The sequence below is a fragment of the Panulirus ornatus genome, chromosome 32 (genome assembly GCF_036320965.1).
Source record: "Panulirus ornatus isolate Po-2019 chromosome 32, ASM3632096v1, whole genome shotgun sequence".
NCBI classification, from domain to species: Eukaryota; Metazoa; Arthropoda; class Malacostraca; order Decapoda; family Palinuridae; genus Panulirus; species Panulirus ornatus.
In genome coordinates, this window is record NC_092255.1 from 3,447,485 (window position 1) to 3,471,240 (window position 23,756).

Sequence of the window (23,756 nt, forward strand, 5' to 3'; positions counted from 1 at the left end):
CCATTAAGACCATGTTCTAGAATGTGTATGATTTGTATAATTTGTATTTGTATAATTTGTATAATTTGTATAATTATTTGTATTTGTATGATTTGTTTAATTTGTATTTGTATAATTTGTATTTCTGATTTGTATTTGTATTTCTATAATTTGTATTTGTATGATTTGTATTTGTATGATTTGTATAATTTGTATGATTTGTATAATTTGTATTTGTATGATCTGTATAATTTGTATAATGTGTATGATTTGTATTTGTATTTCTATGATTTGTATTTGTATAATGTGTATGATTTGTATAATTTGTATGATTTGTATGATCTGCCTCCCAGGGGGGGGAGAGACCAGACCCCCCCCCCCTACATAAAGCCAACCCCTGTCGGACGATAAATGAATTAAGTCATAAATGAATTATCCATTATCGATGAACTAACTCCTCTTTGAACACCGACCTTGAGATGGTCCTAGTGTGACGCACAGCCTCTCCTGCGGTGTGACGCACAGCTTCTCCTGCGGTGTGTGACGCACAGCTTCTGCGGTGTGACGCACAGCTTCTGCGGTGTGTGACGCACAGCCTCTCCTGCGGTGTGACGCACAGCCTCTCCTGCGGTGTGTGACGCACAGCCTCTCCTGCGGTGTGTGACGCACAGCCTCTCCTGCGGTGTGTGACGCACAGCCTCTCCTGCGGTGTGTGACGCACAGCCTCTCCTGCGGTGTGTGACGCACAGCCTCTCCTGCGGTGTGTGACGCACAGCCTCTCCTGCGATGTGACGCACACACGTCTGAGGGTTTACGTCACCATCACCTCCTGCGTGACGCACGTAAAGCCACCTCCCCGCCCCCCGTTTTCTGTGCCGCACACACTTACGACCAGCGACGTACAGCGACCCAGGCAAACCACCGCATCCGACGTGAACTGGGGAACGATAAGACGTGGTTCCCTCGCCGTTGGGAGAGGTGATAATGGCGGGATGGAGGGTGGTTTGATCGTTATCAGTTCCTGTAATGGCAGACACACCTAACACAAGAGGAGGAGCGAGACACAACGACGTCTATCCACCTCCACGTCTCAAGGCGCACTAGATGCCAGAGGCGGAGTAACCCCTCCCCCCCATCGCTCGCCCCGGCCGACGGTGCCACATCGGTAATTTTAATTTTATTTTTATCCTAGTCGTTCGCATCGTTAGCTTCAGGGTACTTACAGTACCTACAGGACACTTAACAAGAGGTAACGTGAACGACTGTAGGAGTAGTTCCTGACAGCCATTCATCATAGAGACGAGGAGGAGGAGATGAAACAGTTGCCAACTACATTATATTATTCATCACTTTAATATAAATGAATGAATTTCATTTTTTCAATATGCCGTGTTGAATGAAGCTTACAACCCACTTGTATATTATATATCTCACCATCCTATAACAAAGTCGGCCAGAGAGGAGAAGGAAAATATACGGGTTTTAACCTGGAAATACATGCATATACGTTAGATGTGGCTACATCTTAACTTTCACCAAAATTCCAATTGATCTATTAATTACTCATTTATTTCCACTACAGTATAGTTGTTCATTGTATATTAACAATACAATAGCAATCACTACACTTGGGAATATTATGTGTAGGCGACATAGCAATATTAAATGCCACAGACTGTGAGTAAACAGTAAAAAGTAAACACAAGAGATAAACCCCAGGTTTACATACCACACTGAGGTCGTGTTGTGTATGTACTTTCATCTATACTAATATTTTTATATGACCAACGTCTACACCTACTTTTACCACAGCTATTTATACTTTCACTTGTTACTGTTACTCCCACTACAATCACTTATACTTCTTTGTAGTGTATCAGTATATCGGATTCAGTTTCTACTACCAATTGTTAAACTCACTATAGACATAATAATGTAACTTTATGTGACTTACTGCTGTCGAAAATTTAAATCGTAATTATAATATTCCATTATCACTCATAATAATAATATTAATCATTATACTATTATGATTATTATTTGTTGACTGTTTTTAAATATACAAACAGGAATTGTTAACTTGGTCTATCTTGAATTCCCCTAACTCTAACAATCATGTAATTCTACATTTCTTTCCACTCTTTTTTTTAAGATTTTGCTTCTATATATATTTCCCAAGTTCTCTCCCTCCAGTACCTCAATGTACTACAACAACCACCCCTCTAGTGTTTGACCCTACTAACATGAACCATTGCTTGCTGCACGTCTGTAGAAATAATTTTCCTGAATGAGATTTCATTGGACGCCAAGAGGATTAATTAGGTTCCATTTTTGGGGGTAATCCCAGTACATCATACTCTCTCTCTCTACTCTTAAGGATTCGAAACCATTGATCAAACAACCACAAAAGTTCCTGACCACCATAACCAAATCGTCTATAATTATATATATGTCCTTTTTTTATTTTCACCTCAGGACACACCCACTATACGTGCATCATTCCACATATATACATAAACTCCACATTAAACCCCATTGTCCTCTTCCCTCCGCACTCACTATGGTACTTTTTCTCTCACTGAACATACCATTCCACCAACCCATCTCCAAATTCGGACCGGTACAATATTTGGAGAGGGGGGGAACCAAACCCAAGTTCAAATTCAATACTGTTAAAACACATAACTTCTCGCTGAAACCCCTTTTCAAAATGGCTCTCGCTTCCCTCCGCTTGGTTTCAAGACATTTATTTATCATCCCTACCGTTATATAAACAAGTTGAGCGTTCTAGAATCATCCATTCTGTCCAACTCACAAAATCAGTAAGATCTGCCTCCTCACAGTGAGCTGTGTGGAGTGAGCTCAAAAGTCGTAATTATTCTTGTGAGCAGTTGTCTCATGTCTACAGAGAGAGAGAGAGAGAGAGAGAGAGAGAGAGAGAGAGAGAGAGAGAGAGAGAGAGAGAGAGAGAGAGAGAGGGAAAGATAGACAGATAGATAGATAATAGATAGATAATAGATAGATAGAGATAGACAGATAGATAGATAGAGAGAGAGAGAGAGAGAGAGAGAGAGAGAGAGAGAGAGAGAGAGAGAGAGAGAGAGAGAGAGAGAGAGAGAGAGAGAGAGAGTCTACTTCAAACCAGGCTAGAGTGCACTGCTCATATATCTGGTTTTGGTGGCGTTCATCCTAGAGTGGCCAGAGTGGAATGAATCACCTTACATCTCGTTAATTGGCCAGACATATCACGCGTCTGCCCGCCATAGTTTATGTGTGGAGACCAGACACATGAGGACTGACCGTTATGATAATACCACCTTCCCCCATCCCCACCCCTCCCTCCAAATAAGAAACTGTGGTAATCTCTTTCCCATTTTCTATACCCTTTCCACCTTTAAGCGTTAGGTCTACATACACACGCCAGAAAACCCCCGTTTAATGTCTTCATTTTCCTTCTTCTTCTTCTCCTCGTATTTTCCAGTCACCCATGATGACCATGTGCTAAAAGAGAGAGAGATAAAAAAAAAAAGGGATTATAAGGCCTAGTGTTAAACAAGAGGCGAAAAAGGAACTCTGGGAAAACTGGTACACTGAGAACAGATGTAGAAACACGTCTCTGACTCTACTAAAAGAATTAATGATTTTTTTCCATTACATTCAAATCATACATATGTGCAAACAAATGAGCATAGTTCTATAAATGCAGTAATATATTAATAGTGGATCTAATAATACATATTACACCTTTAGTCATAGGAATAGCATTCAAACTTAAATAATCATAAAAGCTGGATGTAAAAAGCCTGTTTCAAATAAGCCAGTAGGTTTATTTTTCTCCGTCTTCCCTATAGCCTTGATTCTTATATGTTTTCCTGGGCTTAAACCATCCTAAACCACTCCTACATACAATACACGGCTTGGTTTAGTTACACATCAAACGTAACTACTATATTTAATAATAATTATCTATCTGCATCCCTCAGACTTTATTTACAAAAGTTTTGAAATCATCACCTTCCCAAATTGGTTAAGAAATTATATAGTTTACCTTAACAAGTTTGATAATAAGTTTAAAACAAAGCTATAAGTTTAAAAGCAGTCAACTTGTCTTACACATAATAGAAAGCGTTCGGGTTCTCAAAATCAAACTTTAAAAGTAGTCAATTTGTCTTACACATAATAGAAAGCGTTCGGGTTCTCAAAATCAAACTATTTCAATATGACGAATTTAGAAAGACTCAATAAGAGTATTACCAAATATGAGTAATGATATAAAAAAGTTTTATCCACCTGGAATGAATGAATTGCTCCACGTATTCGCTAGCACAAATGTTCGCCAGGTGGTGTCTCCAGCCCACGGTGAAGGTGAGGACGTTCGCTGGTATTTCCTTCGCTGGTTATGTTTACCTTGTGGTCGCTGGAGGCAGCTCCCCACGGCTCATGACTGACTGACACACACACACTCTCCTGTCAGAGCTGTCAAGTGTCATGCCACTATTCCAAGCCACCGCACCTGAGGACCGCTGGTAAGACACAACCTCCCACCTCACCTTGTAGGAGCCTTACACAACCTCACCTGGTGGGGTTGTTGTGGGGTTGTGGGGGTTGTATTCCTTTGTTATACTGAATGTCATTATCTTATATACAACAACTGGTTTTTTTTTTTTTGGCACATTTGGAGCATTTGAGAGTGTTCCCTGAAGGTAAATATTCCAGTTTAGCCTGGCAATTTTATCATCATAAATTGAAGACAAGATGGCTAGAAATTCCAGTGTGGGTTGACGTCTGGTGTGGCTGCTCATTGTTAACTGAACATTAACATGGGATTTGTAGTGTTTTGTATGGTGTGTAGTTCAGTGTCACTGATTCTATTTTTTTTAATGTTCAATAAGGTGGTGGTTGTGAGAGTTACGGATATCAGGGGAAGATGTGGGGGAATAATTCATTTAGTAAAGTTAATGAGAACCGGAGTGTATGTTCTAGTTACCATGAGGATGGTAGACATGTACCGATATTATATTCCTCTCCTGCTGGGGATTCCATGTCTTTCTCTGCTGTGTCGTCTGTGTGATCGTCTCCAGCACCATTGGCGTGGCACTGATGGAGCTGGACGAGAAAAATTTAACTACGGTTAATGTTGATTGTTACGGAGGTAAATAGAGTCTACTGACTTTATACATGTGTATTATTTACTTTAATGTTAAATATCCTTATATTTTCCCTAATCTATGAGTACTGCATTATCTAATATTGTTCATTAAGAAAGATAGGACAGATTGGTGCTTTACCGGTGCTTCTGTAATCACAGTGAACTATATAAAGCATCTACAACAAAATTAGCCATTTACCATATCGACTTCAGATGTGGAGCTCAAATAAACTTTCGTATGTGACTCTTACCAGATACGATGCACAGGGATGGAGGAGAAGAAAAATAATGCATCTCCAACGTGATTCTCACAACGTTGGCAGAGTTACGAAGTATCAGGATTGAGGAAGACAAAACAGGAATCACAGGAAAAAGAAATTAACCTAGCATAGCCCAACCTAACTTAACAGCCTAGGTAATCACCTATACATTTAAACAAGCTTGGGCTTTTGAGTGATTAAGTTTTGCTGGCATAGTATTTGGGGACTAGACTAGAAGTTATGAAGCGCAGCTTGGATGTTGTTTTATTTTCTGATATTAAGTTGCTAGAGTTGAGGGAATGTTAAGGAGAACGTGGGGATAGTTATTGTAAAGTAATTTTTTGTACATAATCAAGAGAATCTTCTCTTGCAGAAGACATTTAAAATATAGCAACATAATATTGGTCGGCTGCTGGGGATTGCATGGCATTGGTTCTAGTGGGAAGGTTTGTGGTGGCATGAACAGCTACTTGGTCTGTTGTCTGTTTATTGACATTCATAAGCAGTTAGTGTAAGCTCAGTCATGGATGTGTCTCGTATATTTCAATTAGAATATTCAAATTAGGGATAAATCGTGGCTGCTGAGGTGGTTGGGTAAGGGTTTTGCAAGTTCTGTTATTTTTCATTATTACATTGATTAATCCCCCATTCTTCTTGATATTCATAACCTTAACCACTATCACCTTACTTTATTTGATATCATGGAATGAAATATAACAATCTGAATCATGCTTCGGATCTTTTATTCTGTTATCCAAATACTACAAAAGAATTGCAGAACAAAATTACAGTGTCCAAAGCTAGTTTTGATGCCTAGCTAAACGGGTAACTTATTGTGTAGTCGGAATAATGTTTATAAATATGTCAGAAGCTCATACTTTTTTACCAGTCATCACATCCTATTTCCAGGCTCTGAGAAGGCTTGGTTGACATAAAGATAATCATCAAGTAACAAAAGCATAAATTTTTGTGCCTTTGTGATTTTTCTAGGTTTGTAAACTATCTATACAAGTTGGTATTAAATTCCAGCTCATGCTTTTTAAATGGATAAACTTAACTTTCTGGGTAATTACATATAGGAGGCAATTTTTTCAATTTCATGCATATCATGGTAGAAGATAACTGAGTACAGCTGTAGCTTTTTAATTTGTACCATTGACAATATACCAGTACGAATTTGCGAGTTCACTGCACTACAGTGCTTGGGATGTGTGGGCAAGTGAAGTCTCATTTTAGGGTTGGGGATTAGGAGTAAATAACAGGAATACAATGCATAAGGAAAGTCATGTTAGATACTTTTCACTTTTTAATAGATTACTTTGATGGTTACTCATAACCAGTTTAATGAAACTTACCAGTTCACTGAGAAAGAACTTGGAATTGCTTCAGATTACTGTACCATCTATAAACTACACAGGTTAAGTAGAACAAGGTGTTACTGGACTCTGCCTGCATGAGGATACTTTGTGAGTAGAAAGTTACCTCCAGTGAGGTTGTGGTGCAGCCTTAGAACTACAGGAGTCCCATAAAAGGGTTCCTGGAGTACAAATACATATAATGATACAGTACAATGTACTCATACACTGATGACTCAACAATGCATTCATCCACATTATTCAATTCTGCTCCGTCTAAGATTAAGTGGAATGAAATGGATTATAATCTTTATCAGCTTGGAATGCATGAATTAATGAAATAACTTGACTGTTCCTAGCCATTAGACAGTAATATTACTATTGTTTAATGGGTACAGTATATGACATCTTTATAACAAAACAAAGCTTTTCAGGTGTTACAGGAACTGTTAAGGTTTTCTTCATGAAAGATACACGAAAATTATACTGGACGTTAACATGACATTCTGGTGGAAGGAATATTGGTATTTGATAGCTTTCATACCTTACAGTGTAGATTATTTTGTATAATTATTAGTAACGTAAGATATAGCGTTGGAAATACTGTTGAACTGCATAGTATAGCTTAACCAAGATCACTGAACTCGTCTTTATTTGTGCATGACTGAAATGATCTGGGTTCTTGTATCCACACTGCTGTGCTGAATATGTAAGTATATTAACTTTTAATGGATGACTGTAATGGTGATGGTGCAAGTAGATAGCTTTTTCACTGTTTGCATGTACATTTCTTGAGTGATTAACCACTATCCATGGACAAGCAGGACAAATGGTTTTCTTGTGTGTGTGAATTTTTTTAGTTTCTTTCTTTGTGTATTTGTTAATAGAAGATTCAGTGATATCTCTCATGGTAAAGGAGTTATAGTTAATAACTGAATTTGCATTACTCTAGTCAATACAATGGTCATAATTTTTAAAGATTAATCAAAGCATTTGATTCCTGTCCAGATCTTATAATATATTTATCTTCCTTAAGTCTAACATAACTAAAGATCCTTTTAAACAAAGAATTGTAACATTAATATTAATGTAGGTCTATACAAACTGGTTAGCTTTGTCATTGGCAAAATTTTTAAACCGTTCCCTTTCCTATTCACATAATAAGATTTTATGAGAAGCATGATGCCAGACCTGAAGACCACCATCCTGTAATGCTTGTTTACCAATGGCATCTCAGCTATGTCTCTTCCTTGTATATTAACTGATTGTTCTATGTCTTCTATCTCATTCTTGTATCTCCCCTGATGATGTGATCCTTACACGGAAGTGCACTTTGGAACTTATCGTGTTTCATTTTCCTTGTAGTTATCAGCTAATCATAGATCACGTGCACTATTGTGACCACTTGTAATATATATATATATATATATATATATATATATATATATATATATATATATATATATATATATATATATAATATATATATATATATATATATTAGGACAGTTTTAGTATTATCAGCAATAGTAGTAGTAACAGTAGTAGTATACCAGTAATCAATCCCAGGACCCCTTATCTAGGGGGATCCTACAGCTTCACAACTCTTACACTCGGTGGCAGGGACAGTACGAGCCCTTTTATGAAACTGCCCCGGGGCTATAACCCCAGGACTTCCACAGCATTAAGGCTGCATTACACTCGCTAGCAAAAATAGAGTGGATTTCTTTTAAGTGAAAAGCTCTTTGATGAGTTCTATAACAAGACTGAACTCTATCAACTAACAATGAAACAGCCTTGCCAAAGGTTACTTTCACTTGCAGAGTAACCTTAAGCAGGCAGTGACTGGTAACACCTATATGTAGATAGATAAATATATAGATAGATGTGAAACACTGTAGTCATTATTCATTGCACTTACTGTTGACAATTTTTTTCCAATTTCTTTTTCAAGTTTCTTTAAAGGAGAACATAATACATGACTGGGTAGTATTGGACGGCTTTATGTTTGTGCTTGTAATATTTCCAGCATCACTTTAAACAAACGTAAAGTTGGATGCCATATAGGTATTGGTAGAGAAGATTGGAAATAACAGCGTTAGGAAGACTCTGATGGTATACAAAGTGACAGTGATCAATAAATAGGCCAAGCATTTGTAATTATCCTGACTGTCATTTTCTATTGAGGATGTGTCTGCTATTCACTGCAAGTTATTTGAAAAGTTTAGTATTATGAGCATCAGATATGACCGATTTATTTGTAAAGTTGAGTTTGTGATGAACTGACAGCTTCTGTTTAACCAATCATGCACTGCATCTTCTCAACAACTGCTACATTGATTTCTAACTTCTTTTATCTTATCTGTGTGACTCCAATTGCATTTACCACTCATGTGTCCAGGCTGGTTGACTATGGGCACATAGAACAAATGGTACGTGAGGTGACAGAAACAGTCACTAAAAGAAGACAGTTCTCTGTTGGCACCGTTCAGCATGCACTACTTACAAACAAGCTGAGAACCAGCATACCTCAGGTGAGCCATGTAATGTTAAAGCAGTATTGTTGTTGTTGAGACATCTCCAATATGGAAAGCTGGGAGATGCCTGCTTCATATGTGGGAAAGATCTCATGGTTCATAGAAAGTTGATGCTGGTGTATATTTTAAGAAAGGCTTGCCACTGGTGCATGAAATGAACCAGTGGTAAAGTGACACACAGAACATGAGGCTGGGTTCTTGAAAAAATTGAAGCTTGCCACTGGTGCATGAAACAAACTAGTGGTAAGGTGACACATAGAACATGAGGCGGGGTTCTTGAGAAAATTGGATTTTTGTAGCACTTAATCTCATCTGTCAGATTATAAGGTAAGTTTAGTATATCACTGCTTGGTGATTTGTCTCATGTGTCAGAAAGGAGCAGTTGTAGTACTGACAAAGCTAGTCATATCATTAGCTCTGAACCAGCAGTCTGTTTGTTTGTTGTGGCATTACCCTGTGCATAGTTTATGTAAAATGGTTTTAAGTTATTATCTTTCAGCTGTAAGGATATGATGTGACTGAGGTCAGATATTGGAACTAATCCCTTCAAAGTTATCTGTCTTTTATTTAACTAGCATATGTAGTCTTTATCTGATACAGCAACTGCATGTATTTCTCTTTGATCAATGTGGATTAATAAGTGTAAAGTCATTAGCCTCAAAAGTATTGTTTCCAGCAACTTTCCATTCCTTTTTCTATTCATGGTTATCAGAATCAGGGACTTCATTTTAAAATCTAAATTGCAAAGGGTATAATTCAAGGAATGGAACCAGAATCTTGAGAAACTTTTGTCTCCAATGTTTCAGACTTGCAGCTTATGAGATAGAGAAGTGAAAATGTGAGAAACAATTTAAAAGAAAAAAGTGATTTGGACACAAGATAATGAAAGGTATAGCCAGGTGTATACAAATACAGAATAATCAGTTTTAGACTCTTCTGTGTACAGATATTGGTAAAAGAAATCACAAGTTTTGGTGTTTTGCACACGACAGCTAGACAATGGATGCGACCAAATGTGGTCTTTTCTTGTCTGTTCCTGGCGCTGCATCCCTAATGCTAAAACCAGCAAATAAGCATTAAAAAATGATGAGGATAATTCTTTTCACACTTGAATGTAGTTCCATTTGCAAGGTAGTGCCAGGAACAGACATTGAAAGGCAGCTTTCCCTTGCATCCATTTTCTGGCTGTCATGTGTAATGCACTGAAACCAGAACCAAGCCCCACAGATTCCATGGTTTCCCCTGCCACTTCACATGCCCTGGCTCAGTCCAGTAACAATAAGTCGACCCTCTGTATAAACACATTGTTCCAATTCACCCTATCCCTTGCACATGTTCAACCTCCTGCATGATCAGGCCCCAATTACTCAAAATCTTTTTCACTCCATCCTTCCACGTCCAATTTGGTTTCCTCCTTATCCCTTCCTTTTCTGACACATATATCCTTTTGTCAACCTCTCCTCACTAATTCTCTCCATATATCCAAACCCTTTCAGCATTGGCAGAATTGATGGTTTTTTATACCTGTTCACTATTTCCTGCATGATCAAGAGTAATGTCCAAAAATATCTGACAAGATAATAATAATAATAACAATAATAATAATATTAATGATACTTTGCTGAATTAGCTTCACCCAAATATGAAAATGTTCTGAGAAAATACAACAGCAGGAAGAAGGCTTTAAAAGCTGGGTGTTAAAAAGACACTTTGTGTAAATATAAAGGTGAAGGTTGATATACAGTCCACTACTTGTTGATGATGTTCATAGTGGTTAGGATGGAGCTGTTCTTGTGGCTGTCTATGTAAGTTCATGTTGGTTCATTGTAGTTGTGGTGCCCAGCTGCTATTTGGGGAGGAGGGATTTCATGTGGCAGGAGATGATAGTGCGGAGATAATGGAGAAGCTTCATCCTAAATTCTTGGATGAGGTCTGGGTGATGGTTGGAAAGTTAGAATGTGCACCAACATATGAGAGCACAGAAGAGAGTTGTGAAGGGGTGGCTACGATGAAGCCCTTACTAGGTGATATGGGCACAGAGATGAAAATGAATATGGGAATACATGGGAAGGATAGATAACAAACCTGATGATCCATAAGAAAGTTATCTTTTTGTGCACAATAATGATAATCTAAGTCCCTGAGCTTTAGAGACAGGCTGGTGAAACAGAAGGCACCTACCCACCACTCCTTCCATTTCAACAGGTTATGGGCAAATAGCTAAGAAGCATTTCATAGCATAGAAACAAGAAGCATTTTATAGTATGGAAACGGTATACTAACTTGGAAACTTTATACGAAATAGAAAATGAAAAAAATACCATAATATATCACTTTTGCATGTGGATGTCTGATTATGCATCCTGCAGAATACTTACTGTGGTGCACACTTTTTGCAGTATGCATCCAAATCTTTATAAAGTATGGGCTCAGATCCCAAAGTCTTATGTGCTGCTGTTACTGAAGACTATGAAAGAAATTCCAAGCTCCAAGACATTTTCTTTTGGAGGTGTATACTACTGCAAAAGAGACTTACAGACCAATAATTGATTCATTTTTAATTAACAGCTATTTATAGCCTCAGGAGGTTCAAGACAGCATCCTTGTGGATGATTGCCAAAATCATGTACCAGTCATAGGGTAGTATCATTATTTCATGTTAAGGTTAATTCCATGCGTATTTACTGAAAATTTTTGTAGAAATTGTCATACAGTATTTCAATGTTGGAAACAAAAGCCATTCCTCAAGTATTGCAGACTTTATCTCATTGCTGGAAGGACAGTCATTGCAGATTCTGTTGAGGATTTCATTTGTCTTAGTTTGTCTGAAGAACCCCACGCATACCCCTATCCTTCTTGCTGAGCTTTGCTTTTTTGTGTTTAGGCTTTAATTGGTGTGCAATTAGCATGCACTCCAGAAGGTACATGGTTCCCATTGGAGAAGGTACTGTATTTCCTGTTACATTGTACTGGTAATATTGGTCTGAGGTAGGCTGGCTCAATGCCTGAGGGATGATAGATGTATTGTTGGGTCAAGCATTCACTCATTTTTCTGGTGGTCTGTGTGGTTCAAAGAGTGTATGAGACAAGTGCCAATAAACCAGCTGTCAGAATGTGGAATATTAACAAAGAAAACCAAACTGATACAGGTACACCACCGATTTTTCGGCACTCTTGGTTCCGAAGCCTTGCTAGATTAACCATTTTGCCGGACCAACCATGGTCACGTTATAATAATTCATCAACACACCTCTAACCCACTAATCATACCTCTCCCATGTATCTAAAGTATACCATGGACTGCTAGAAATTTAAATTAAACAAATATTAAATGCTGTAATTTAAGTTCTTTATGGAACAACTTAGCCTGGTCCATTATCATGCTACCTGACAAGTCCACTCCATCACTCCAACGCTGTTGAAACAATTCCATCATCACTCGATTGTGCTCAGTACTCTTACCATCTTTCATAGTTTTTCTAATCGTCATTTGCTTCTTAGAATCGATGTCTGCATAAAATTTCAATAATTTCTCCCTTTGCTTCTTTATATCAAACAGTTGATGAACCAATACTGTAGATGTCACACAGCTAACACACCGAAACACCACGGTCCATTTTTTTCAACGGTTCTACTTTATCTTGGATCGGTATGGACTGGTGTTTATGTTTGACACAAAAAGTGACACTCTCATAAGTCTTACAAGCCAAAGCTAGGGTTAAATTTGTGCAAAATAAGCTAAGAATCTCACAGAATTGCAGTATCTCTACCAAGTGCAGTGTAAAGAATGTAAATAAGCACACCCAGTAAACTAGTCTGGTGGCAGCAGTAATTTCATGTTCCCTCACGTAATTTTGTCCAGACTAAAGGAGGTGCCGAAACATCAGTTGCCGGAAATTCAGTGGTGTACCTGTACTTTTCTTTAACTCTGAACAGAAAGTTGATCAAGATTCAACTTTTAATTAATGGCTACAATGAAAGCCAAACTCTGATTGTAAACTAGAAACTGAAATAAAAATGTGTAAGTGGTATGAATGACTGCACACTAAATAATATGAAGTACTCAGTTGAAGATGCAGTGAGTGACACTGATTTTGTGAAACTTTTGAACTGAAGAAATTTAATTTCTGAAATATCTTTTCAGGCAGAGAAGCACGTAGAGGACTTAATTTCAAGACTAGACAGCTGGGAATTAAGGGATTTGACAGCAGCAGAAAGTGAGAGACGATTACGCCTTTGTGAAAAGTTTCAGAGTGCCATTAAGAAAGCACACATGGATATTAATGAGTTAGTATTAAAAGATGAAGGTAATTTATTCTGTAGGTGTTACACATGAGGGGGTGAGATCTCATGTTGATTTAAGTGTGTAACAAAAAATGAGTTTCAGAAATTTTCTTCAGTGAGCACTATACATGCAATTTTCGCTGTTTCCCACATTAGCAAGGTGGCACTAGGAACAGACGAAGAAAGGCCACATCCGCTCACATCCATTCTCTGGCTGTCATTTGTAATCCACCAAAACCACAGATCCCTATCCACAACCATGCCTCACAGACCTTTCCATGGTTTATCCCGAATGCTTCACATGCTCTGGTTCAGCCCGCTGACAGCTTGTTGACCTCAGTATACCACAATGTTCCAGTTCACTCTATCCCATGCACGCCTTTTACTCTCCTGCAAGTTCAGGTCTCAATTACTGAAAATCTTTTCCACTCCATCCTTCCATCTCCAATTTAGTCTCTTAGTTCTCTCCACTACAGACACATATGTCCTCTTTGTCAATCTTTCCTCACTCATTTTCTCCATATGTCCAAACCATTTCAGCACACCCTCTTCTGCTCTCTCAACCACACTTTTTATTACCACACACCTCTCTTACCCTTTCATTACTTACTCGATCAAACCACCTCACACCACATATTGTCCTCTAACATTTCATTTCCAACACGTCCACCCTCCTCCTCAGAGCCTTATCTACAGCCAATGCCTCATATCCATATAATATTGTTGAGACAACTTTTCCTTCAAACATATGAGTTGTTACCCTCCCAGATAACATTCTCTTTCCACACATTCTTCTGCGCTCCTGGAACCTTTGCTACCTCTCCCATCCAATGACACTTTTCCACTTCCACGGTTTGACAATTTTTCTAATTTCTTTCATTGAAGTGAAAGCAAAGCATTAAATTTAAACGTCTGTAAATCATCATGTATCTTTAAAACTGTCCATATTAATTGTAATGAACCAAGTACATTTGTTACGTATATGGCTTAACTGCATTTGTGGACAGATGATCTGTGCATAATCCTGCCCAACATATAAGATGTTAGTTGTTCACTTATTCCTCAACATTCATAAGTGTCAGTTCATCATTACCTTGAGAATCCTTAGTTATTTACCTGTTTTCTGCAGAATGTACGTTAGCCTCCATTTCCAAATGTTGTCACCATAATTTAGCACAACTGTGGGGCTGATTTGGATGGACCCTACATATTCTTTATGTTAACATTCTCCTGAAATTTCACATTCAGTGTCTTCACTTTTTCCTCTAATCTTGGCTAGATCCATTCTTTTTGGAGTGAAGCTATCTGTTCTCCACCTTTTCCACCAAAGAGCAATTCTCTTATCCATGGTTCCACTTTCATGACAAAAAAGCCTGTTTCTATTATTTCTATTCCCACTTTAACTGGGTGGATCAGGTACATGCAGCATCCACATCATACAAGTGTCCTGACATTGGCTCGGGCAAGTGTTTTCCTACGGGCAAGTGTTTTCCTACTGAGTCTCTAAGTGGGTCCATTTTAATTCTGATCTTTCATTTACATGTCATTTCAGTATTTTATTCACATTGCTTTCCTTCCTAAGTTCTGAATCTGTTGTTAAGTCTCATGGTGAAGCTATATAAATGGGTAAGTCAACTAGTTCCTTTCATTATGCATTGTAGTATTCACATACATACTGAACTCGTAAAGCTCACGACACTAACTTCATATATAGCGACACTCAGTTTCAATTGATGTTATTTGCAATGTAGACAGCTCACTATATTGAGGAGGGGTCCCTTTTCTCTTGAGAATAAACTTTTGAAATCAGTATATGAAACACATTTCTTCTACCCTTGCCCTGTGTGTTAGTTTTTTTTTAATAGTCGAAACAGCATGGGTGACCCTAATCAAGGCAATCTCATTTTTGCTGTGTATATCCTAGGCTCAGCCACGTACCCAGTTTACCTGCCAACCCCTTTGATAAGATGAATAGTTGGGTTGACTGTGGACTGAATGCTGCTGCCAGCTTTTGAAACTATGCTCTCAACTTCGGGTACTTATTGAATGCAACACAGTCAGCAATGCTAAGTGCTACACAAAATAATTCTTTCTTCTTCACTTTAGATGCTAAGTTCATTCAAGTGTGATTGTGGTCTCTATTACAACCACTTCCATACACAAAATGCTTCCACTGCATCCTCTCCCCAATTATTCTTTTGGCATTTTCATCCGATATATACAAATCATTTATCATTTCTTTCACTACATGTCAGCCTCTTCTGCAATCTACCATACCTCTTTATACCTTTTATTGTACTCTGTATATCTTCTTGACCAGTCATGGTGATGGGAGGGTGCAGTTGGGATTCACATCTGTCAGGGGTTAAGAGGATGATGATGGATATCCGTGGGGTTGTAGAAATTCTTGTTTTGAGTGAGCCAGTCTTTTTTTGAATGCATTATATTGTTGCTGTAATTGGATTGTAAGGTCATTATGATGTGAGAGGACTTTCACATTGTGGTCTGTGAGTTTAAATGCTGATGTCTGATTTTTTTTCTTTTTCTTTTTAGACGAAAATTCAGGTCAATAGGACCAGCTGAGAGTGCAGCATCTGGTTGGGGCGTGGAGGATGATACGGTGGATACCGATGGTCTCACCACAGATGAGCTACGCCAAAAGCAACAGCACATTCGTCAAGGTATATTTTCTCTGAGCGATCTCTAGATTTTCTTTAGTATTCAGTGAAATGGTTTATACTTGCACTGCATCGTTTTATATTCTATATATATGGTTAATAGAAAGTTTAATTTTAGAACCAAATATTGATTACTATAAAGGTATAAGAAATGAAATAGATTTACATCAAAAGGAATTGTGAAAAACCATTATCCACTCTATGAAGTTTTGAATAAAATGTAATGGTAGTTCACCTGTATTCTTTATTCCAGATCAGGAGTCTGGTCTTGAAGCTTTATCACAGGTAGTAACTCAACAAAAGAGGATTGCTACAGCCATTGGATCTGAGGTAGAGGCACAAAATGGTACATACAAGTAATGTTTTTGTAACTCTTTTGTATATCTGTGTAAGGTAATTGGCAAGATAAAATTTGAATGAGGTAGCCCATGAATATTTTTTTTTTAACAAGACTTGTACATCAAAGGTAATGGAATTAAGTGAATATTAAAATATTAGCATGTCGTCTGTACATCTGATGGCAGTTTACATTTCATTCAAGTACTATTAATCTTGCATTGTTTATTAAGTAAGGACTACATTTGTTGTATACCAGAACAATTAAACTTTCATAATCAACAGTTTTGATTTTGCTTAGTCCTGATCTACTTGAAGCATATATAATAATGATTAGATTTGCACTTTAAACAGCTGTTTCAGGCATGATGCAAGGTGCCGGGGAAAATCTCAGTATTGTATGCCTGTAGCTTATTACTCTAAATGGATAGATATCTTTTCTTTCATATCTGAGGATCAGACATAAAAGTAAATTGAATCTTCCTTTGTTACAGATGAAAGCCTTTTAAATCCAGATATTTCCTTACACAGACATAATTGATGAGATTGCTGAGCGTACTGATAACACACAGAACCAGTTGGTTGATGAAACTCATCAGATCTCTACAGTTACACAAACGACAAGAACATGGCGTAAGTATCATTGCACAGAAAAATCCGATAAACTTTTGGAATGTAGAAACTGGGTGTCCTGTTTAGATGTTGAAACTTCTTCCCTTCTGTACAGTTGCTCCATTTATACAAGGGATTAATTCATCCTTGTATGGGGTACTTCTCTCACATTTGGGGTGGTCCTGGCTCTGCATCTGTACTTGACAGAGTTGAAAATGGTCTGATTTATAAACTGTCCCAGGCTAACTTTCAAACTTAATTCCCTTGCCCTACACTGCAACGTTGGTTCACTATCCCTCTTCTATAGGTATTACTTTGGTTTTTGCTTCTGAGCGCTGGCTGCTTGAGTGTGCCCATACCACTAGCTAGACCACGCAATACTCAGCATGCTGCTGCATCACATGATTTTTGTGTGGCCATCGGCAACTCAAGGGTGGGCCATTTTAATACCTGATTCTTTCCCTACACTGAATTCCTTGATTTTGTATTTATTTTGGTAGAGGGGCATAGATTAATACAAAACTCAATATTCTTCTCTACATTTTTGGTAGAGCACATGGATTAGTAGCCAAGACTGAACACTTAACCAGAGGGCTTCTCACCAGCTTTTACATGCTTCAAAATTTCCAACTTCAGTATTTTGCAGTTTGCTTTTACATCATGGATGGACTAGGGCTTGGGGATAAAATAGCAGGACACCTTGAAACAGTATCAGTAATATTGCTAAAGATAGCAAATATGTGCAGAACAAAATACAAACTTAGTGTGGTTACCACACTACTGCACATCTTATCCACAATGATTGCATGGCTGAATTTCTCTTGCACATAACAAGCTGTTTGGTAAGGTTCTCACACATGCTGCCAGCAAAATTACATGTGCCAGTTCCACTTATAATGAGGACTACCAGTATCTTTAAATTTATTCCCATCCCTTTAAAGTGGATCAGATTCATTCAGCCTCTCAATTTGTCCATATATATCTTTCAAACCATGTTTGATGGGCCAAAGTAAAATTTTTTTTTTTTTTTTTTTATAATGGAAGTGCTTCTTGTTCACATCACATACAAAGCTGATTTGCCAAATGAGGCTAATTTCTGTGTTCAGCCCCAGATCTTCATGCATATAGTGCATCCACTGCTTACCTTCAGAAATTATTCATCAGGTATCTATATCTAAAATATATAAAACATTGTCACTCTTCTTATGTGTGTGTGTGTGTGTGTGTGTGTGTATATGTATATATATATGTATGTTATCCCTGGGGATAGGGGTGAAAGAATACTTCCCACGTATTCCTCGCGTGTCGTAGAAAGCGACTAGAGGGGACGGGAGCGGGGGGCCGGAAATCCTCCCCTCCTTGTATTAACTTTCTAAAATGGGAAACAGAAGAAGGAGTCACGCGGGGAGTGATCATCCTCCTCGAAGGCTCAGAGTGGGGTGCCTAAATGTGTGTGGATGTAACCAAGATGTGAAAAAAGGAGAGATAGGTAGTATGTTTGAGGAAAGGAACCTGGATGTTTTGGCTCTGAGTGAAACGAAGCTCAAGGGTAAAGGGGAAGAGTGGTTTGGAAATGTCTGGGGAGTGAAGTCAGGGGTTAGTGAGAGGACAAGAGCAAGGGAAGGAGTAGCAATACTCCTGAAACAGGAGTTGTGGGAGTATGTGATAGAATGTAAGAAAGTAAATTCTCGATTAATATGGGTAAAATTGAAAGTTGATGGAGAGAGGTGGGTGATTATTGGTGCATATGCACCTGGGCATGAGAAGAAAGATCATGAGAGGCAAGTGTTTTGGGAGCAGCTAAATGAGTGTGTTAGCGGTTTTGATGCACGAGACCGGGTTATAGTGATGGGTGATTTGAATGCAAAGGTGAGTAATGTGGCAGTTGAGGGAATAATTGGTATGCATGGGGTGCTCAGTGTTGTAAATGGAAATGGTGAAGAGCTTGTAGATTTATGTGCTGAAAAAGGACTGATGATTGGGAATACCTGGTTTAAAAAGCGAGATATACATAAGTATACTTATGTAAGTAGGAGAGATGGCCAGAGAGCGTTATTGGATTACGTGTTAATTGACAGGCGTGCGAAAGAGAGACTTTTGGATGTTAATGTGCTGAGAGGTGCAACTGGAGGGATGTCTGATCATTATCTTGTGGAGGCTAAGGTGAAGATTTGTATGGGTTTTCAGAAAAGAGGAGTGAATGTTGGGGTGAAGAAGGTGGTGAGAGTAAGTGAGCTTGGGAAGGAGACCTGTGTGGGGAAGTACCAGGAGAGACTGTGTACAGAATGGAAAAAGGTGAGAACAATGGAAGTAAGGGGAGTCGGGGAGGAATGGGATGTATTTAGGGAATCAGTGATGGATTGCGCAAAAGATGCTTGTGGCATGAGAAGAGTGGGAGGTGGGCTGTTTAGAAAGGGTAGTGTGTGGTGGGATGAAGAAGTAAGAGTATTAGTAAAAGAGAAGAGAGAGGCATTTGGACGATTTTTGCAGGGAAAAAATGCAATTGAGTGGGAGAAGTATAAAAGAAAGAGACAGGAGGTCAAGAGAAAGGTGCAAGAGGTGAAAAAAAGGGCAAATGAGAGTTGGGGTGAGAGACTATCAGTAAATTTTAGGGAGAATAAAAAGATGTTCTGGAAGGAGGTAAATAGGGTGCGTAAGACAAGGGAGCAAATGGGAACTTCAGTGAAGGGCGTAAATGGGGAGGTGATAACAAGTAGCGGTGATGTGAGAAGGAGATGGAATGAGTATTTTGAAGGTTTGTTGAATGTGTCTGATGACAGAGTGGCAGATATAGGGTGTTTTGGTCGAGGTGGTGTGCAAAGTGAGAGGGTTAGGGAAAATGATTTGGTAAACAGAGAAGAGGTAGTAAAAGCTTTGCGGAAGATGAAAGCCGGCAAGGCAGCAGGTTTGGATGGTATTGCAGTGGAATTTATTAAGAAAGGGGGTGACTGTATTGTTGACTGGTTGGTAAGGTTATTTAATGTATGTATGACTCATGGTGAGGTGCCTGAGGATTGGCGGAATGCGTGCATAGTGCCATTGTACAAAGGCAAAGGGGATAAGAGTGAGTGCTCAAATTACAGAGGTATAAGTTTGTTGAGTATTCCTGGTAAATTATATGGGAGGGTATTGATTGAGAGGGTGAAGGCATGTACAGAGCATCAGATTGGGGAAGAGCAGTGCGGTTTCAGAAGTGGTAGAGGATGTGTGGATCAGGTGTTTGCTTTGAAGAATGTATGTGAGAAATACTTAGAAAAGCAAATGGATTTGTATGTAGCATTTATGGATCTGGAGAAGGCATATGATAGAGTTGATAGAGATGCTCTGTGGAAGGTATTAAGAATATATGGTGTGGGAGGCAAGTTGTTAGAAGCAGTGAAAAGTTTTTATCGAGGATGTAAGGCATGTGTACGTGTAGGAAGAGAGGAAAGTGATTGGTTCTCAGTGAATGTAGGTTTGCGGCAGGGGTGTGTGATGTCTCCATGGTTGTTTAATTTGTTTATGGATGGGGTTGTAAAGGAGGTAAATGCAAGAGTCCTGGAAAGAGGGGCAAGTATGAAGTCTGTTGGGGATGAGAGAGCTTGGGAAGTGAGTCAATTGTTGTTCGCTGATGATACAGCGCTGGTGGCTGATTCATGTGAGAAACTGCAGAAGCTGGTGACTGAGTTTGGTAAAGTGTGTGGAAGAAGAAAGTTGAGAGTAAATGTGAATAAGAGCAAGGTTATTAGGTACAGTAGGGGTGAGGGTCAAGTCAATTGGGAGGTGAGTTTGAATGGAGAAAAACTGGAGGAAGTGAAGTGCTTTAGATATCTGGGAGTGGATCTGTCAGCGGATGGAACCATGGAAGCGGAAGTGGATCATAGGGTGGGGGAGGGGGCGAAAATTTTGGGAGCCTTGAAAAATGTGTGGAAGTCGAGAACATTATCTCGGAAAGCAAAAATGGGTATGTTTGAGGGAATAGTGGTTCCAACAATGCTGTATGGTTGCGAGGCGTGGGCTATGGATAGAGATGTGCGCAGGAGGATGGATGTGCTGGAAATGAGATGTTTGAGGACAATGTGTGGTGTGAGGTGGTTTGATCGAGTAAGTAACGTAAGGGTAAGAGAGATGTGTGGAAATAAAAAGAGCGTGGTTGAGAGAGCAGAAGAGGGTGTTTTGAAATGGTTTGGGCACATGGAGAGAATGAGTGAGGAGAGATTGACCAAGAGGATATATGTGTCGGAGGTGGAGGGAACGAGGAGAAGAGGGAGACCAAATTGGAGGTGGAAAGATGGAGTGAAAAAGATTTTGTGTGATCGGGGCCTGAACATGCAGGAGGGTGAAAGGAGGGCAAGAAATAGAGTGAATTGGAGTCATGTGGTATACAGGGGTTGACGTGCTGTCAGTGGATTGAAGCAAGGCATGTGAAGCGTCTGGGGTAAACCATGGAAAGCTGTGTAGGTATGTATATTTGCGTGTGTGGACGTGTGTATGTACATGTGTATGGGGGGGGGGGGGCTGGGCCATTTCTTTCGTCTGTTTCCTTGCGCTACCTCGCAAACGCGGGAGACAGCGACAAAGTATAAAAAAAAAAAAAAAAAAAAAAAAATAAGCATTTGGTTACTGCCTCAGTTATATAACAGCCAAACCAACTCGCAATATTCTTTGGTACATGTTGTGAGTACTACCATTTAGAAGGTGTGTAGATGTCAGTATACCCGATGTGATCAAGACTTGTATATGTGCTCTCCAGCTTTAAAGGTAGAAATCTTCATGCTAATTAAACGTGTAACTTTTTCGTGTTAGTAGTTCCTAACTATATCATCATCTACTAACAGTATGGCAGATTAAAGGAATTTTCTCTGTTATGATCTTAATCTTTTCTTCTTTACAGCATACTGGCTGGTGATAGCTCTTCTCTTCATGGCCATAGTTATTGTTGCTCTTTGGTAGCTGGATTCATGCAGTAAAGTATATTTTGTAATTTGTTACACCACTGTTTGTGTCATGAAATGGTATATGGTTATATGAAAATGTCTCTGATGTACAGAAATAAGTTTATCTCAGTGCCTCTAGTACAGTGTATACTGAATTTAAAATTTTGTATTGGTCTTTTGTATGTAACAAAAAAATTGTATCCAGCAATCTAAGCAGCTTTTTTAATGGGGTTAATCTTAGTTGATGTTCAGCGGTATTATTTGGAATACACAACCGTCTAAACTATTTGTTTTTTACCAAAGTAGGTATTTAGCATACTGATGACCCAAACTGATGCCATGCTGTAATCCTTTGTGATCACAGATGAAGGGATATGTGCTCATTTAAGTTTAATCTGTACTAGCATAGTGTGTAATTTTAAGCAGTTCCCTTGTACATTTGGTCATTTAGGTCTGTACTTTAGGCTTACCAGGGACAAAATCCCAAACATATTGTTATGCTGCACTGAATAATGCTTTACCATTACCAAATATTATAATTTATTCATCCAGTCAGCAGTTTCACCCTATATAATAAAGCAAAAGGGTTATGAAGAGTATTTCACAAAGTTATCAAGCATCTGTGTATTAATTAACGTCTTGAAACACATAAGCTCTCTAACATTTGTAATCAGAATTTTTCAATCTTTACAGAAGGTATCTCTTGCCTTTTTGCTTATGAAATTTGTTAATAGACATGTGTATGTATAATCAATAAATCCCATATTGATCATGTTTGTTCTGTATTTATGAATAGGTTTAAATATTTCTGATCATATTTTACACTGTATTACGTTCATGCTGACAGCATTGTCTGAGTGGTTGATTTTATTGATATAAGAAAAGTGATCTGTTGTTAAGGGTTTGAAAGTCATATTTGTTCCTTCAGATAGTTTGTTGTATAAGCGAGTCTTCTTTAAAGTACAATTTGTCTTTGGTACTAAAAACTGGGAGGAGCAGATAGGTGGATCTAGTCCAATGATGATACTGAGTACACAGTAATTGTTTTTCCTTCTGAAGCAGTCCTTGGAGAAAAGGATATTCTCTTTGACTCAAAGATTCATATATTTGCGAGTTAGTATTGTTAGCTTGTGACATATTATGATATTAACATACATCAAAAGTATTCTGTGATGTATAGACTATACATTCCATTGCTTGGGCATTACTTGAATCCTCCTGTAAGTGGGTTTTGCCATGAGTGAAAAGTCACCTTCAGTGAGGTTGTCTCATTGTCAGTGGATGTAAAGGAAAACAATCTCGTCGAAGAATTCACTCCAAAGGGGTCCATCCTTTCCCTACTACTGACTGTGGTGCATCCTTAGAGATGGAGGATCCCCTTAAAAGTGGTCCTGGGTTTATGTAATAAATTGAAAATTTCACTGCATATCATAGATGTAAATATTTTTAAAGTTTGATACTTTGTTTATTTTATCCTTAATTCCATATTTATCAGAAAGTATAATTATGATTGTTATAACGACTTGAAAAATTTGGATGTCTGATTGTATACTGTATAAAATGTGAATTACGTTTTCATTTACTGATCATGTAACATGTCAATAGATATGAATAAACTAACCAGTGTCATTGATAAACATCAACTTTAAT

At 38.4% G+C, this 23,756-nt stretch overlaps 2 protein-coding genes across 5 annotated transcripts in view; one reads left to right on the forward strand and one right to left on the reverse strand.

Annotated features, from left to right (window-relative positions):
• LOC139758988 (vascular endothelial growth factor receptor 1-like) overlaps positions 1-1,081 on the reverse strand; it is a 150,500-nt gene extending 149,419 nt beyond the window's left edge. The window contains exon 1 of one of the 3 annotated variants that reach the window (XM_071680863.1): positions 453-1,081. The gene's annotated coding sequence lies outside the window, so the exon portion shown is untranslated. The remainder of the gene's footprint in view (positions 1-452) is intronic. The other 2 variants (XM_071680868.1, XM_071680862.1) reach the window with 2 other exon arrangements.
• Positions 1,082-4,348: 3,267 nt separating this feature from the next.
• On the forward strand, positions 4,349-23,756 carry Syx8 (syntaxin 8). 2 transcript variants are annotated; one of them, XM_071680869.1, is made up of 7 exons: positions 4,349-4,505; positions 9,145-9,277; positions 13,425-13,567; positions 16,118-16,245; positions 16,496-16,588; positions 17,110-17,211; positions 22,064-23,756. In XM_071680869.1, the coding sequence occupies exons 1-7, from the start codon at positions 4,468-4,470 to the stop codon at positions 22,120-22,122; spliced, it is 696 nt and encodes a 231-aa protein (XP_071536970.1). In that variant the 5' UTR covers positions 4,349-4,467; the 3' UTR covers positions 22,123-23,756. The 2 variants fall into 2 exon arrangements, with proteins under 2 accessions (XP_071536970.1, XP_071536971.1); XM_071680870.1 differs by lacking the exon at positions 4,349-4,505 and adding an exon at positions 5,405-5,543 and having other exon boundaries at positions 22,064-23,563.